This window comes from Schistocerca americana, chromosome 2, assembly GCF_021461395.2.
Source record: "Schistocerca americana isolate TAMUIC-IGC-003095 chromosome 2, iqSchAmer2.1, whole genome shotgun sequence".
NCBI lineage: Eukaryota > Metazoa > Arthropoda > Insecta > Orthoptera > Acrididae > Schistocerca > Schistocerca americana.
The window spans coordinates 477,221,715-477,238,947 of record NC_060120.1 but is presented as its reverse complement, the minus strand read 5'-3'; the positions used below and the strand labels follow the sequence as shown (position 1 = coordinate 477,238,947).

The window sequence follows — 17,233 nt, the reverse complement described above, 5'->3', positions numbered from 1 at the left end:
TTCACAATTTAACAGTTCCTTGAAGTGCTCCTCCCATCTCTGTGGCTGTGCCTGTTGAGTTGTAAGCATCAACCCATCCTTGTTCTTAACTGGTCCTTCATGTCTGAGGTTCTTCACTGACAACCGTTTGGTAATATTGTAGAGCTCTTTCATATTTCCTTGTCTTGCTGCGTCTTCAGCTAATTTTGCTTGCTCATCTATCCATTTCCTTTTATCTCGACGTAGCAATATTTTCACTTTTTTGTTCGCCTCCGTGTATTCTTTAACTTAAGTTTTAGTTCTTTCCTGTGGCTGATTTCATTCTATGTAGCATCGGAGATCCATTCCTTCCTTTGATGTGCCTTAAATCCTAAGATTTTTTCTCCCACATCTAAATAACTGTCTTTGATTTGTTGCCAGCATGCTTCAATTCCCTCTTCCATAAAGTTTTCTTCAGAGAGGACCTGGAATCTGTTTTGTAACTCAAGGGCAAATTTTTCTTTGATCTGTTGGTCTTTTAATCTTGCCACATCTATTTTCTTGCACCTGTGATTGAGCTTGGTTCTATTTGCCACTATATTCAGTCTGAATTCCGCCAAAACTAGGTGGTGGTCACTTCCAACGTCTGCCCCTCTTCTATTTCTGACATCTAACAGAGAGTGTCGGAACTTGCGGTTTATGACTATGTGGTCTATTTGGTTTTCGGTAACGTGGTCTGGAGAAACCCACGTTATATTATGGCAGTTACGATGTGGAAACAATGTGCCTCCAATGACTAGGTCATGTTCAGCGCATGTATCTATCAACAGTTCACCATTTGCATTCCTGATCCCTATGCCATGTACGCCCATGATATGTTCAAGCCCTTTATTTTCTGAAGCAAGTTTTGCGTTCAAGTCACCCATTAAAATTTTTATGTCCCTAGAATTTGTTTGTCTGAGGACTCCGTTAAGCTCTGTATAAAATGCATCTTTTAATTGTGCTTTAGCTATTTCAGTAGGTGCATGGCATTGAATTACAGTGACATATCGCACATTTGTTTTAAAGCGTGCGGATATTATCCGTTCTGAGACTGGTTTCCACTCCAGTAAGCTCGTCTTGCTGCTTTTAGATAGTAAAAGCCCTACACCATTCCTATGCATCGCGTCCTCACCTGTCTGACCCGCATACACCTACACTCCACCATTTTGTGTTTGGAATTCCCCAGATTCTGGCCACCTTACTTCACTTAGTCCCAATATATCTAGTCGACAGTCCTCCATCTCTTTTTCAACCTGTCTTAGCCTCCCTACCTCTCTAAAGGTCCTTACATTCCAAAAACCGATACGGGTTTTCCTTTTCAGGCCAAAGGTCATATCCTTAAGATCCATCCGGCTGTTTCTCCTTTTAGTTTCTGTGATATGTGTTTTTTGGTGGTGCGGGTTATCAGCCCACAGCCCCCGAGTGTCCTGGTGGGGCTGCCACCTCATGGCCTGAACACCTGCCAAGGTTTAATTTCAGGGCCTTACCCCTTAGATAGCTTGTCTTCACCACGACTACAGAACGCTATCCATCCCTTCGCAGTAATACCTACGTGCATCAACGTTGTCCTGGTTTCCAAGGATCTTCCGCTGTCCACAATAGGGGACTGTGTCTGCTGCCACACAATCAGAAGGAGGAAAAGGAAAGGAAGGGAGTGTATAGGATGGGACAGAACAGAATAGGATAGGACACTAGACGGGACACTAGACGGGACGTTGTGAGACACACTTTGTCTGGATCCTCTATGGAGACCTGTCTGGCTTGGGAGGCCCTGCTGGTAGTTACACCACCGCCGGCATAGCCCTCCACTTCATTGGATCACACAAACCCCCTCGCCCACACGGACAGTGTTTCGTTAAGGCAGTGTCTCCTGAGGGGGATGGAGGAGGTAGTAACTACAATTATTTCTCTTACTTCTCGAGTTCCGTGTCCGATCTTTTTATCAAACTGGCGGACATAGGCATCACAGGAAACAAGCCGGACAGACTACTAGTGGATGCGTTTCAGAGCTCTCGTATTTCTAGTTTGATGTGCTATAATTTCTATACTGCGTAGTGTAGGCCAATATTATGGGTAGACTCACATTCGAGAGGACTGTGGTTCAAATACTGTCCGGCCATCCACATTTTTGTTTTTATTTTGCGTCTAGCCTGCAGTGTGCAGCAGCAGAAGGCAGACGGAGCTACTTGTAGCAATGGCGCTTGCGTGTGTGGAAGAGCTCTGAGCAGCCTCGCTAATGCTCGACGGCGGTCTGTGGTTGCAGTGTACGACGCGTCGGTGAAGGCGCCCTCCGGCGTGCTGTACGGCTCGGTGTACCAGCTGGGCCACTTCGACCAGTGCGTGACGGCGGGCGCGGGCCAGCTGCGCGGCCAGTACTGCCTGCCGCAGGTGCAGGCGCTGCCCGCCGAGCCGCAGCCCCTGCCGACCGACCCCTACAGCGACACCTTCCAGCAGGACCAGTCCGCCTGGCTCAAGCTGCAGGTCAGTGCGCTACGCTAAAGCCTCGCTACTACCTTCAAGCACTGGGCGGGAACTAACTGCCGCGCTCGGCACTAAACGTAGCGGCAGCCGTAGAGCCGAGAAGACGCGCAGCAGAGCAGCAACACTTTTGTGATAAACTGTAAATTAATTTAGTCTTTGCTTTTTGTTTACGTGCTTTTGCAAACAAGTGAACTGTAGGTGTGTATTTTACTGTGTAGACCAGTGGTTAGAAAATTAATCGTAGTTTTTGTTTTTTGCGTAAGTCTTGAGAATATCCTATGTAGGGCGGCTTCCTAGTGTCAATTTTCCGTGCAGAAAAATTTATTTCTGTTTAATAGCATGCGGTCTCAGAGTTCAGTGAGAAATCTGCACATCAACTTTTGGTGTTATTTTCTTCTCCTTTGGTATATTTTCAAACTCAGTAGCGCCATTCGAGACCTTATATCTACACTCCTGGAAATTGAAATAAGAACACCGTGAATTCATTGTCCCAGGAAGGGGAAACTTTATTGACACATTCCTGGGGTCAGATACATCACATGATCACACTGACAGAACCACAGGCACATAGACACAGGCAACAGAGCATGCACAATGTCGGCACTAGTACAGTGTATATCCACCTTTCGCAGCAATGCAGGCTGCTATTCTCCCATGGAGACGATCGTAGAGATGCTGGATGTAGTCCTGTGGAACGGCTTGCCATGCCATTTCCACCTGGCGCCTCAGTTGGACCAGCATTCGTGCTGGACGTGCACACCGCGTGAGACGACGCTTCATCCAGTCCCAAACATGCTCAATGGGGGACAGATCCGGAGATCTTGCTGGCCAGGGTAGTTGACTTACACCTTCTAGAGCACGTTGGGTGGCACGGGATACATGTGGACGTGCATTGTCCTGTTGGAACAGCAAGTTCCCTTGCCGGTCTAGGAATGGTAGAACGATGTGTTCGATGACGGTTTGGATGTACCGTGCACTATTCAGTGTCCCCTCGACGATCACCAGTGGTGTACGGCCAGTGTAGGAGATCGCTCCCCACACCATGATGCCGGGTGTTGGCCCTGTGTGCCTTGGTCGTATGCAGTCCTGATTGTGGCGCTCACCTGCACGGCGCCAAACACGCATACGACCATCATTGGCACCAAGGCAGAAGCGACTCTCATCGCTGAAGACGACACGTCTCCATTCGTCCCTCCATTCACGCCTGTCGCGACACCACTGGAGGCGGGCTGCACGATGTTGGGGCGTGAGCGGAAGACGGCCTAACGGTGTGCGGGACCGTAGCCCAGCTTCATGGAGACGGTAGCGAATGGTCCTCGCCGACACCCCAGGAGCAACAGTGTCCCTAATTTGCTGGGAAGTGGCGGTGTGGTCCCCTACGGCACTGCGTAGGATCCTACGGTCTTGGCGTGCATCCGTGCGTCGCTGCGGTCCGGTCCCAGGTCGACGGGCACGTGCACCTTCCGCCGACCACTGGCGACAACATCGATGTACTGTGGAGACCTCACGCCCCACGTGTTGAGCAATTCGGCGGTACGTCCACCCGGCCTCCCGCGTGCCCACTATACGCCCTCGCTCAAAGTCCGTCAACTGCACATACGGTTCACGTCCACGCTGTCGCGGCATGCTACCGGTGTTAAAGACTGCGATGGAGCTCCGTATGCCACGGCAAACTGGCTGACACTGACGGCGGCGGTGCACAAATGCTGCGCAGCTAGCGCCATTCGTCGGCCAACACCGCGGTTCCTGGTGTGTCCGCTGTGCCGTGCGTGTGATCATTGCTTATACAGCCCTCTCGCAGTGTCCGGAGCAAGTATGGTGGGTCTGACACACCGGTGTCAATGCGTTCTTTTTTTCATTTCCAGGAGTGTATTTTATACATAGTAGGATATGGCTAGGGACTGTGCTTGTTATGAGCGGACACAAGGAGAGTTGGCTGCTGTTCGTAAACAGCTGGAAGCTGCGTTGGCTACCGTCGACAATATTCTAACTAATGCTCGAAGTTGCGGTGATGTCGGGGCGCCAGTGACGAGACTTGCGACACCTTTGGTGACACTGGAATCCCCTGGTGGCCCGGACGTCACTGCGGCTTCCGATGCGCAACGTCTGAGCGGTCCGTCCTCACTCCAGAGTGGGTGGCAGACAGTGGTGGGTTCGCGTGTCACTGGGCGGAAGGCGAAAAAGGGAGCAGGCCGTGCGGCTGGCTCCCTACGTCTTAGCAACAGGTACGAGTGCTTCCTAGTGTTGATGATAACTCTGAGCCAGCACGGGATGCCTTTCCTGTTGGGCCAGCGGTCGATTTTCCTGCCCAGTCCGGTACGCTAGTCATTGGGAGCCCCAATGTTAGGCGCGTGGTGGAGCCCCTCAGGGAGATAATAGGCAAGGCGGGTAAGAACTCCAGTGTGCATTCGGTATGTTTGCCGGTAGGTCCCATCCGTGATGTGGAGGAGGCCCAGCCGGTGGTTATCGAGCGCACTGGGTGAAACCGTCTGCATGTAGTGGCACATGTCAGCACGAATGACGCCTGCCGCTTGGGTTCTGAGGCCATCCTCCGCTCCTTTCGGCGAATGGCTGATTTGGTGAAGGCAACTAGCAACGCAGGCGGGGTGCAGGCTAAGCTCTCTATTTGTAGCATCGTACCCAGGGTTGATCGCGGTCATCTGGTTTGGAGCAGAGTGTAAGTTCTAAACCAGAGGCTTAGACGGCTCTGCGACGGTATCGGATGCGAATTTCTCGACCTCCGCAATTGCGTGCAGAATTCTAGGGTTCCCCTTAATAGGTCAGACGTGCACTACACGCAAGAAGCGGCTACTAGGGTAGCGGAGTACGTGTCGCGTGCTCATGGGTCTTTTTTTAGATTAGAGGACCCCTCTCTTGGGAGCAAACACGATTTGCAGTTAAATCAGCCACAGCGACCTCAGAGAAACTTGGTCCTCGCAGATCAGAGAATGAAAAGATTAATATGATTTTAGTAAACTGCAGCAGCATCCAGGGAAAGGTCCTAGAATTAGTAAATCTTATTGAAGGTTATAATGCACAAACAGTATTGGGAACAGGAAGCTGGTTGAAGCCAGATGTCAATGACATTGAAATCCTAAGTTCAGATTGGAATGTTTACCGTAAAGATAGGTTAGTCGCCAATATTGGCGGCGTGTTTATTGCAGTCAGAAACTCGACGCAATCTAGCGAGGTTATCATGGATTCCGAATGTGAGTTAATCTGGGTAAAAATGAGTATCAAAGAACGGTCAAAAATGGTGTTCGGGTGCTTTTATAGACCACCTGGGTCAGGATCTGTAGTTGTAGAGCGCTTCAGACAGACCTTGCAGAATATCATTAGTAATTTTCCAGATCATGCCGTTGTAATAAGGGGTGACTTCAACATGTCAGGTATAGATTGGGAGTGTTATGCCATCAAATCTGGTGCCAGAGACAGGGAATCGTATGGCATTGTTCTGGATGTCTTGTCCAAAAATTAGCTTGAGCAGATAGAGAACCAACTCGTGAGGGTAACGTCTTAGACCTCCTGGCAAGAAACAGACCTGAACTTACCGAATCAGTTAAAGTAGAGGAAGATATCAGTGATCATAAGGCTGTGACAGATTCTATGACGACGGCCCCTACAAGGAATGTTAAGAAAGGTAGGAGGATATATTTGCTCAGCAAGGGTGACATGATACAAATTTCAGAATATCTCAGCAATCAGCATCAAATATTCGTTGATGAGGACGAAGATGTGCAGAACAAATGGAAAAAATTCAAAGGCATCGTTCAATATGCCCTAGACAAGAATGTTCCGAGTAAGGTTTTAAAGGATGCGAAAGGTCCACCATGGTTTAATAGCCGTATTAGAAAAGCTCTACATAAACAAACAAAGAGCACTTCATCTCAGATTCAAGAGAAGTAAAAACCTAGCTGACAAACAAAAGCTGAAAGCAGCGAAAATGAGCGTAAGGAGAGCAATGAGAGAAGAATTCAATGATTTCGAAAGTAAGACGTTGTCAACCGACCTGAATAACAACCCTAAGAGAGTTTGGTCGTAAGTAAAATCAGTAAGTGGTTCAAAATCATCTACTCCTTCTCTCAGCGACCACACCGGCACCGAAACGGAAGATGACAGAGAGAAGGCCGAAATACTGAATTCGGTCTTCCAAGTTGTTTCACCACGGAAGATCGTAACACTGTCCCTTCTTTCAACAGTCGTGCGAACCTCGAAATGGCAGATATTGAGATAACTGATCGAAGAATTGAAAAGGAGCTACAATAGCTTAGTAGTGGAAAGGTTTCAGGACCAGATGAGATACCTATAAGATTCTATAGGAATTACGCGAAAGAACTTTCTCCCCTTCTAGCAGTGATTTATCGTAGATCGCTTGAGCAACGGAAGGTACTTAACGACTGGGGAAAAGCGCATGTCATTCCAGTTTTTAAGAAAGGCCGTAAGACATATCCACACAATTATAGACCTATATCGTTGACGTCAATCTGTTGTAGAACTATGGAACATATTTTATGCTCAAGAATTATGACGTTCTTGGAAAATGAACAGCTCCTCCATAAAAATCAACATGGATTCCGCAAACAGAGATCCTGCGAAACTCAGCTCGCTCGGTTCCTCCATGAGATCCACAGCGCAGTGGACAACGGCGCTCAGGCTGATGCCGCGTTCCTTGATTTCAGTAACACATCTGACACCGTCCCCCACTGCCGTTTAATGAGAAAAAATACTAGCTTACGGATTATCGGAGCAGACATGCGATTGAATCCAGGACTTTTTTGCAGATAGAACTCAATACGTCGCTCTTACCGGTTGCTATATATATATACACTCCTGGAAATTGAAATAAGAACACCGTGAATTCATTGTCCCAGGAAGGGGAAACTTTATTGACACATTCCTGGGGTCAGATACATCACATGATCACACTGACAGAACCACAGGCACATAGACACAGGCAACAGAGCATGCACAATGTCGGCACTAGTACAGTGTATATCCACCTTTTGCAGCAATGCAGGCTGCTATTCTCCCATGGAGACGATCGTAGAGATGCTGGATGTAGCCCTGTGGAACGGCTTGCCATGCCATTTCCACATGGCGCCTCAGTTGGACCAGCGTTCGTGCTGGACGTGCAGACCGCCTGAGACGACGCTTCATCCAGTCCCAAACATGCTCAATGGGGGACAGATACGGAGATCTTGCTGGCCAGGGTAGTTGACTTACACCTTCTAGAGCACGTTGGGTGGCACGGGATACATGCGGACGTGCATTGTCCTGTTGGAACAGCAAGTTCCCTTGTCGGTCTAGGAATGGTAGAACGATGGGTTCGATGACGGTTTGGATGTACCGTGCACTATTCAGTGTCCCCTCGACGATCACCAGTGGTGTACGGCCAGTGTAGGAGATCGCTCCCCGCACCATGATGCCGGGTGTTGGCCCTGTGTGCCTCAGTCGTATGCAGTCCTGATTGTGGCGCTCACCTGCACGGCGCCAAACACGCATACGACCATCGTTGGCACCAAGGCAGAAGCGACTCTCATCGCTGAAGACGACACGTCTCCATTCGTCCCTCCATTCACGCCTGTCGCGACACCACTGGAGGCGGGCTGCACGATGTTGGGGCGTGAGCGGAAGACGGCCTAACGGTGTGCGGGTCCGTAGCCCAGCTTCATGGAGACGGTAGCGAATGGTCCTCGCCGATACCCCAGGAGCAACAGTGTCCCTAATTTGCTGGGAAGTGGCGGTGTGGTCCCCTACGGCACTGCGTAGGATCCTACGGTCTTGGCGTGCATCCGTGCGTCGCTGCGGTCCGGTCCCAGGTCGACGGGCACGTGCACCTTCCGCCGACCACTGGCGACAACATCGATGTACTGTGGAGACCTCACGCCCCACGTGTTGAGCAATTCGGCAGTACGTCCACCCGGCCTCCCGCGTGCCCACTATACGCCCTCGCTCAAAGTCCGTCAACTGCACATACCCCGGTGTGTCAGACCCACCATACTTGCTCCGGACACTGCGAGAGGGCTGTACAAGCAATGATCACACGCATGGCACAGCGGACACACCAGGAACCGCGGTGTTGGACGTCGAATGGCGCTAGCTGCGCAGCATTTGTGCACCGCCGCCGTCAGTCTCAGCCAGTTTGCCGTGGCATACGGAGCTCCATCGCAGTCTTTAACACTGGTAGCATGCCGCTGACACACCGGGGTCAATGTGTTCTTTTTTCCATTTCCAGGAGTATATATATATATATATATATATATATATATATATATATATATATATATATATATATACACACTCCTGGAAATGGAAAAAAGAACACATTGACCCCGGTGTGTCAGACCCACCATACTTGCTCCGGACACTGCGAGAGGGCTGTACAAGCAATGATCACACGCATGGCACAGCGGACACACCAGGAACCGCGGTGTTGGACGTCGAATGGCGCTAGCTGCGCAGCATTTGTGCACCGCCGCCGTCAGTCTCAGCCAGTTTGCCGTGGCATACGGAGCTCCATCGCAGTCTTTAACACTGGTAGCATGCCGCGACAGCGTGGACGTGAACCGTATGTGCAGTTGACGGACTTTGAGCGAGGGCGTATAGTGGGTATGCGGGAGGCCGGGTGGACGTACCCCCGAATTGCTCAATACGTGGGGCGTGAGGTCTCCACAGTACATCGATGTTGTCGCCAGTGGTCGGCGGAAGGTGCACGTGCCCGTCGACCTGGGACCGGACCGCAGCGACGCACGGATGCACGCCAAGACCGTAGGATCCTACGCAGTGCCGTAGGGGACCGCACCGCCACTTCCCAGCAAATTAGGGACACTGTTGCTCCTGGGGTATCGGCGAGGACCATTCGCAACCGTCTCCATGAAGCTGGGCTACGGTCCCGCACACCGTTAGGCCGTCTTCCGCTCACGCCCCAACATCGTGCAACCCGCCTCCAGTGGTGTCGCGACAGGCGTGAATGGAGGGACGAATGGAGACCTGTCGTCTTCAGCGATGAGAGTCGCTTCTGCCTTGGTCCAATGATGGTCGTATGCGTGCTTGGCGCCGTGCAGGTGAGCGCCACAATCAGGACTGCATACGACCGGGGCACACAGTGCCAACACCCGGCATCATGGTGTGGGGAGCGATCTCCTACACTGGCCGTACACCACTGGTGATCGTCGAGGGGACACTGAATAGTGGACGGTACATCCAAACCGTCATCGAACCCATCGTTCTACCATTCCTAGACCGGCAAGGGAACTTGCTGTTCCAACAGGACAATGCACGTCCGCATGTATCCCGTGCCACCCAACGTGCTGTAGAAGGTGTAAGTCAACTACCCTGGCCAGCAAGATCTCCGGATCCGTCCCCCATTGAGCATGTTTGGGACTGGATGAAGCGTCGTCTCACGCGGTCTGCACGTCCAGCACGAACGCTGGTCCAACTGAGGCGCCAGGTGGAAATGGCATGGCAAGCCGTTCCACAGGACTACATCCAGCATCTCTACGATCGTCTCCATGGGAGAATAGCAGCCTGCATTGCTGCGAAAGGTGGATATACACTGTACTAGTGCCGACATTGTGCATGCTCTGTTGCCTGTGTCTATGTGCCTGTGGTTCTGTCAGTGTGATCATGTGGTGTGTCTGACCCCAGGAATGTGTCAATAAAGTTTCCCCTTCCTGGGACAATGAATTCACGGTGTTCTTATTTCAATTTCCAGGAGTGTATATATATATATATATATATATATATATATATATAGAGAGAGAGAGAGAGAGAGAGAGAGAGAAGAAAGCGTCGGATGCTCTTTAAGGCTATTCGCAGATGATGCAGTTGTCTATACCAAAGTAGCGACGCCATAAGACAGTAAGAATTTGCAGAACGACCTGCAGAGAATTGATGAATGGTGCAGGATCTGGCAGTTGACCCTGAACGTAAATAAATGTAACATATTGCACATACATAGGATAAGAAATCCACAACTGTGCAGCTACACTATTGATGACAAACAGCTGGAGACAGCGTCTGCCGTAAAATATTTAGGCGTAACTATCCACAGCGACCTTAAGTGGAATGACCATCTAAAACAGATAGTGAGAAAGCAGACACAAGACTCAGATTCATCGGAAGAATCTTAAGGAAGTGTAACTCATCTACGAAAGAAGTGGCTTATAAGCCAATTGTTCGTCCGATTCTTGAGTATTGTTCATCTATCTGGGATCCCTATCAGATAGGACTGATAGAGGAGATAGAGAAGATCCAACGAAGAGGGGCACGTTTCGTCACGGGATAGTTTAGCTGGCGAGAGAGCGTTACGGAGATGCTAAACAGACTCCCCCGGCAGAAGTTACAAGAGGGACGTTGTGCATCACGGAAAGATTTACTATTGACATTTCAGGACAGTACCTTTCAGGAGTAGTCAGACAACATATTACTTCCCCCCACATACATCTCGCGTATTAATCACGAGGAGGAAATTCGAGAAATTAGAGCCAATACAGAGGCTTACCGACAATCATCCTTCCCACGCACTATTCGCGAGTGGAACATGGTTGGAGCGATCAGATAGTGGTACCGAAAGTACCCTCCGCCACCCACCATTAGGTGACTCGCCGAGTATGACGTAGATGTAGATCGTTAGATACGATGAATTATACACTGACGGTAATGGAAACTGGTACATCACGAAGTTCAAGTTGGATATTTGTCATGCTCTGTGCAGATGCTCATCACAGAACAGGTATCAAATGATAATGCTTTCATTCCATTCAGAACCGACGTCCATCATCAAAATTAATACGAGGTGTAACAACCACTGTTGTATTTATCGTGGCCTGGAAGCAAAGAGCCTGCGACGATTACGTTGACGAATTTCTTGCCATATCCGAAGCGACTGTCATGACAGTTCATGAAGATTGCTGACTCGAAGGCGTGTATGAAATTATATCTCTTTCCATTACATCTCATACATGTTCTGAGTGATAAATCGGGGGACAAGGCCAGTCAAGGATACGTACATTCCTCACCGCATATCCGACGCGATCTGCAATCTCGCACTATAATGCTGGAATATGGCATTTGGTACCCTCTCCACGAAGGGTATGACAATAGAGCTCACTATCCTTGCCATATACTGGCCCACTTTCTGCTTCAGTTCAACAACTGCCAAACCAATCCGTTTCTCAGATCCAATAGCTCCGCACACCATGATCCCTGGAAGTGGAGAGGAAAATTTGTGGAAAATCGCTGTTACCAGGTCCCTTTCTCAATGTCTAGGGACACGTTGGCGTCGGTATAAGCACCACAAGCAGAAGCTAGATTCGTCGTTGAACGCAACAAAATGCCACACTTGTTCCACTTGCCTTTGGATAACTGTCCCATTTATCTATGGCTCTGCACAATGCATTTTATTTTACGTGTGGTATAGTGTCAGCAGGAAGCGACGCATGGCAAATCGAGACCTCAATGCAGGTAATCTTTTCGAGACTGTTCGTGGTGACAATTTGACTGTGTCCTCTGCGACAATTTCGGTTGTAGTGATTCGTATACTCGTCAGTCAGTCGCCAATCCTACGATCTTCTCGCTCTGTAGACTTTCGTGAAGGAGCCGTTTCTAGCCGGCCGCTGTGGCCGAGCGGTTTTAGGCGCTTCAGTCCGGAACCGCGCTGCTGCTACGGTCGCAGGTTTGAATCCTGCCTCGTGCATGGATGGGTGTGATGTCCTTAGGTCAGTTAGGTTTAAGTAGTTCTTAAGTCTAGGGGACTGATGACCTCAGATGTTGTCCCATAGTGCTTAGAGCCATTTGAATCATTTGAATTCGTGTCTACTCTTCTCGCCACACTCTTGTCTAGAGTCCACCTTGTCACCACTTGTTTCGTAGTCATTGCATTATAATCAGAGTGAATTTTCACGCTGTGTGCGCTGATTTGAATAGCAGAAGAGTTACAGGCGGAATTAAAGCTATAAACGGAGGTGGTGAGTGGTGTTTGGATATCTCAGTGGACAGAGTGCTATACAGAAAAGGGCAAATGCCCTGATGTGGCACACGGTTTAGATCTGCCAGGAAATTTCGTTGTGCGATAACGAAATGTCTGTGCGATCTGTCGGTATGATCCTCCCATGTGCTTCCTGCGATAAGCCCCATGGCCGCTTCCCTTGGACATGGTGTTTTGCGATCTTCACCTAAAAAGCTCCAACATAGTTAGACACACCAAAAGACGTCGTGCGCTGAAGCTGATCTCGCTGCATAGAAATGGGCTTTTCCTTTACTGAAAATAAGTTGGTGTAAGGATAAAATTGTAATCAACATATACCGTAAATACTGGAGTTACAATCTGATAGCATTCAGTCAACGTGCTGGTAGCGTAACACTGTCAGTTTCCGTCAGTGTATAAACGGCGTAAAAAGCGTTTTGCACCGCTCTCAAGACTAGAATTTTCTTTCAATCTTGTTCGTTTGAACACAGAAAATCGCTACCTACAGCCACGTGTGCACCGGACATAAAAAGACGCAGGCTTTCTTGTGCAGTTGAAGTGAGAGGACTATGTCCCCGTTCGTGGACGGAACAACGCGGCCTGTTACAGTGTTGAGTTCTCGAACAGACATTACAGCATCATTTCACGCTTCGAACTTTCGTGCACTGCAACTGAAATATTGGAAATCTCTGTTATAGGAAGAATACAGCAAAGAGGAGATTGTCCAGGATATGAAGGATATGCAGAATAGAGAGCTGTGCAAAATGAGAAGGAATACTGAGCCTATAAGGCGCAACTTGTTAAGCCAACCACGTTTCATCACCTGTACGAATCAGAAATGTATGACTTATGTAAAGTTCCTCACAGTTTTTTCTGTTTGTATGTTCTAGGAGTGAATGGCGGAGCTCTTTGGATCATCCATACATAAAATAAAGACACTTGCCGCGTTTTTCTGTCCGTATGTAATCTCATGGACTACCGTAGAGATTTTGATACGCTTTTCACTACTAGACTGTTTCATTAGAGAAGCTTGTGGACACAGGAGACAGGCGTAAACCTGCCAGAGTGCAGTGCCATGCCGGTGCAAGCCGTCCCGATGTGGCCGAGCGGTTCTAGGCGCTACAGTCTGGAACCACGCGACCGCTACGGTCGCAGGTTCGAATTCTGCTGCATAGTGCTCAGAGCCATTTTTTTGCAAGCCGTCACTACTGGGAGGCCGGTACGAGCAACCGCCGATTTCCTAAACGACCCGTGATGTAGCACCTATGAGATATTACGCTGACGAGAACATTTATTTTGTATTTTATGTTTAGGGGTTGTGAGGGGAAACGCAGGAAAAGGCCATACAGAAAATGTAGCTCGCACTGGAATGGCGCTGGAGCGGGCAGGCCGACAAGCGACGGTAGGTCGTGGCGAACTTCCTTGCTTTCGGGCAATCTGGATGCTCGGTAGCCCGTAGCTCCCATCATTGCCACGAGATGTCACTCCAAACGCCATTTGTAGACGAAACAGATACTACCTGAGAGCTTTGCTGGCATGCGCTGCTTAAACTGTTTAAATTATGGTGATGGTACTCAGCGACCTAACCCTGTTATCTGAATTTTAAGCATAATTATTAGTAGTGGCCCAGACAAGTCGTCATAGGTACATAGTGCTACCCATGCAAAGCCAATACGATTTACTGGTAATGTTTATGGTTACCTCATTATGTGTTTCTATAAGACAACACACACATGAACGATGGATGCAGAGGTAGCTGCTGCATTGGAGAGCGTGTTCCTCTCCCCGCAGAGAATGTATTTACATTGTCTTCTGTGTGTCATGTGACTGATATGTTATCAGCATCACACCCAGCATAGAAGTTGCAACACACGCGATATCAACACATATGGTAACGGCAAGATTGCGTCTGTACGACATAATGGATACTGCATTTCGAAAACCGTGCGGGTACTACGCTTTTCTCATAACCCTGCGTCAAGGCTGTCACATCATCACTCACGGCCGCCCGCCAACTATAGAGTCAACGTCCGTGGCCAACAACATGATGTTGTCAGGGTTTATCCACGACAACTGCAGATTCTAACAGAGAATAGAATGACAGTCGTGGAAAACATCAGTCGCTAATTCAGTACTGTATAACAAACGGTGCGCAGGACATGCCGTCAAGAACCTCCTCCTCAGCAGGGGGTACAGCAGCCGCCGCCCAATAAATTTACCTCAAGTAACTCACGTCACCGAAAACAGATATTAGTATGGACACAGGAATGCCGCATAGTCCAAGCTCCAAGCATGGAAATATGTTGCAGGTCATTTGGACAGATGAGTCGCGGTACACATCGGCACAAGACGATAATAGGCTGTGAGATCGTTGAAATCCACGTGAAGCGAATTGTCCCAGTCGTCAATACGGCAATGGGCTCAGAGGCTTGGAGGAGGAAATCTGAAGTGGAGCTGAAACGCCCCTGACACGTATATCGACTCTTTTTGCTGAGCGATGGGCGAGCCTGTGGTTCAGTCGTGTGGATTCGTTGTTTCCCCACAGACGACCACGAGCGATTTATACTTGCTTCCAGTTGCTTTTAGGAGGAGGCGGTGGGAATAGAAGGTATGGAAAAAAGCTCACGAATTGTGAAAAAAGTTTCAGTAACTCTCCATACGTAGTTCACACAGCCTTTAGAATTACCAGCCACCTGAACTCATTGTAACTGAACATACAAGTGACGCCATCGACGAGATTTGCATGCCTTTGACTCCATTTTGATCAACATCCTTGAATTGTGGGCGGTATTTGCGTGCTTTAGGATGGTTTAAATTATCTCAGAGTGCTTATGAGCCACTATTAATTTTATGGTGGAAGTATAACTATACTTCGATTAAAAAAGCTTTGTGACTGACGTTTCAACGAGTCGAGTGGTCGGAGCAAGTTGACAGCCAACTGAAGTTCTCTCTCGAGCGCCAGTCGCAACCTAGGCTGAAATCAAGGAGAAGTTTCTTCCAGACATTAAAAACGTTGGAGGCACCTCCAGATAAGACTGGACTTCCGTTCTGTATATCTAAGCGTCGAGGTAGGGTAGTTGCGCGTGAAAATCTTCTGTCTAGCTACAAGGACGGGGTTGTTTGGAGATTCCTTAACCAGAATATTGACTGGTGTCTGCAGGACTAAATTATCACTTACGTCTCAGGTCTTCACATCAGACGATGGCAAGTGCGAATGTGGCCAAGAAGAGACAGCAACATCTGTCAGTTCCCTCTCTGCCTGTTTTCATCCTCAGAACAATATTTATTGCTTGCCAACGACAATGCCATTGGTGTGGCTCAGCTATTGAGAAATGTAGACTCAATGAATTCTTTTGGATTGTTAATTTACTTTTTTTTGTAATCTATGTGTTTATAATTAAGATTGTCACATAATCATGCATATATTTAACTGTATATATTTACTATTCTTCTGACATGAGGAAAAAGAGAAACGAGCAAATAGGACCATTAGCAATATGTAGGATAGGTTTTGTTCTTCATCTCTAAGTACATATTACAGTTGCTGAATTACAGCGTCCTTACAGACATAGGGTGTCTCAGAAAATACCGACCACGCTTACTACGTCGTGCAGGAAAGCAAACTGATCAGTTTTCACGAAGGAACCCGCATCCGGAAATGCACAGATGAGACGCTGTGGAGCGTCGAAGTCAGAATGAACGGTTGTGACGGTTTGTTCCGATTCGTTTTGATATCTGAATACGGAAAGTGTGCTACCCTTTAGCCACCTGTGTACTGCGGATGGCTGACCTGTGCGTAACAACATACCTGCGCATGCGCTACATTCCTCTACATTGCTCTTGTGCGCATCCTACTGCGGATCTCGTGTGGTCAGCAGTGAGACGTGTACCAGTACATTTCTGCAGAGATGATCGACATTGTGCTTGCATACGGCAAAGCGGATTGCAGTGGGAGAGCTGTTGCAACATTGTATGCAGAACGTTTTTCGAACAGACGTACCCCACACCATTCCATGTTCGCGGCTATCGAAAGCCTCCTCAGACAAGCTGGAAAGTTGCACGTAGGAATTTTCCACTTGAGGTATGGCCATTGTACAGTAAAATAGTAGCACTTTGTGCTTGGTGTTTGTGAATATTATTCCCATTCTACTGCTTGTCCTCTGGTAGGTACTGAAACGAGATGCGGGTAGTCTACGCTCGGTTCGAACCCTACAGTTAGATGAGAACATGTTGACAATGTTCGAAAAGGACCCATCCCCAGGACTCGGCAGGTGACACAACGATGCACACGGGTAAAAGAGCCACGTGCAGTGTTGTAAATGAACACTGGCTCCATCCATACTATTTGCAGAAAGTCCAGGCATTACCATGGGGGAGGCCTACACACGTGTGGTGCAGTTTACGCATTGGTATTTACAACAATGAATACTCCAGCCACAATTCATGAACTTGGTCCTATCTATACATGAAGAGACGACGTATTAAACTTGCGCAACACGTATGTTTGGGAGGATGAAAATCCACGTGCACAGGTGATTCAAAATCACCAACAAGGGGCAGTAATAACCTCTCGGTCGGGATAATTGGTGACCGTACCATTTGGCCATATCTACTGGCAAACAGAGTAACAGGATCGATCTACCTCATGTCCCAGTCGATGGACTGGTAGGGTTGGACCGGTTCCACGACCAGCACGATCGCAGATCTAACAGCTCTCGACTGTTTTCTGTGGGGCAATATGAAGACTATGGTGGTGTAGGGTGCGTCAGCGGACGATCTTATTGC

The 17,233-nt window shown here is 48.6% G+C and overlaps 1 protein-coding gene across 1 annotated transcript in view; it reads left to right on the top strand.

Moving 5' to 3' along the window:
* LOC124595347 (nose resistant to fluoxetine protein 6-like) overlaps positions 1-17,233 on the top strand; it is a 367,206-nt gene that overhangs the window by 158,370 nt on the left and 191,603 nt on the right. The window contains exon 3 of the mRNA XM_047134061.1: positions 2,264-2,481. Coding sequence (XP_046990017.1) covers positions 2,264-2,481 — 218 coding nt within the window. The remainder of the gene's footprint in view (positions 1-2,263; positions 2,482-17,233) is intronic.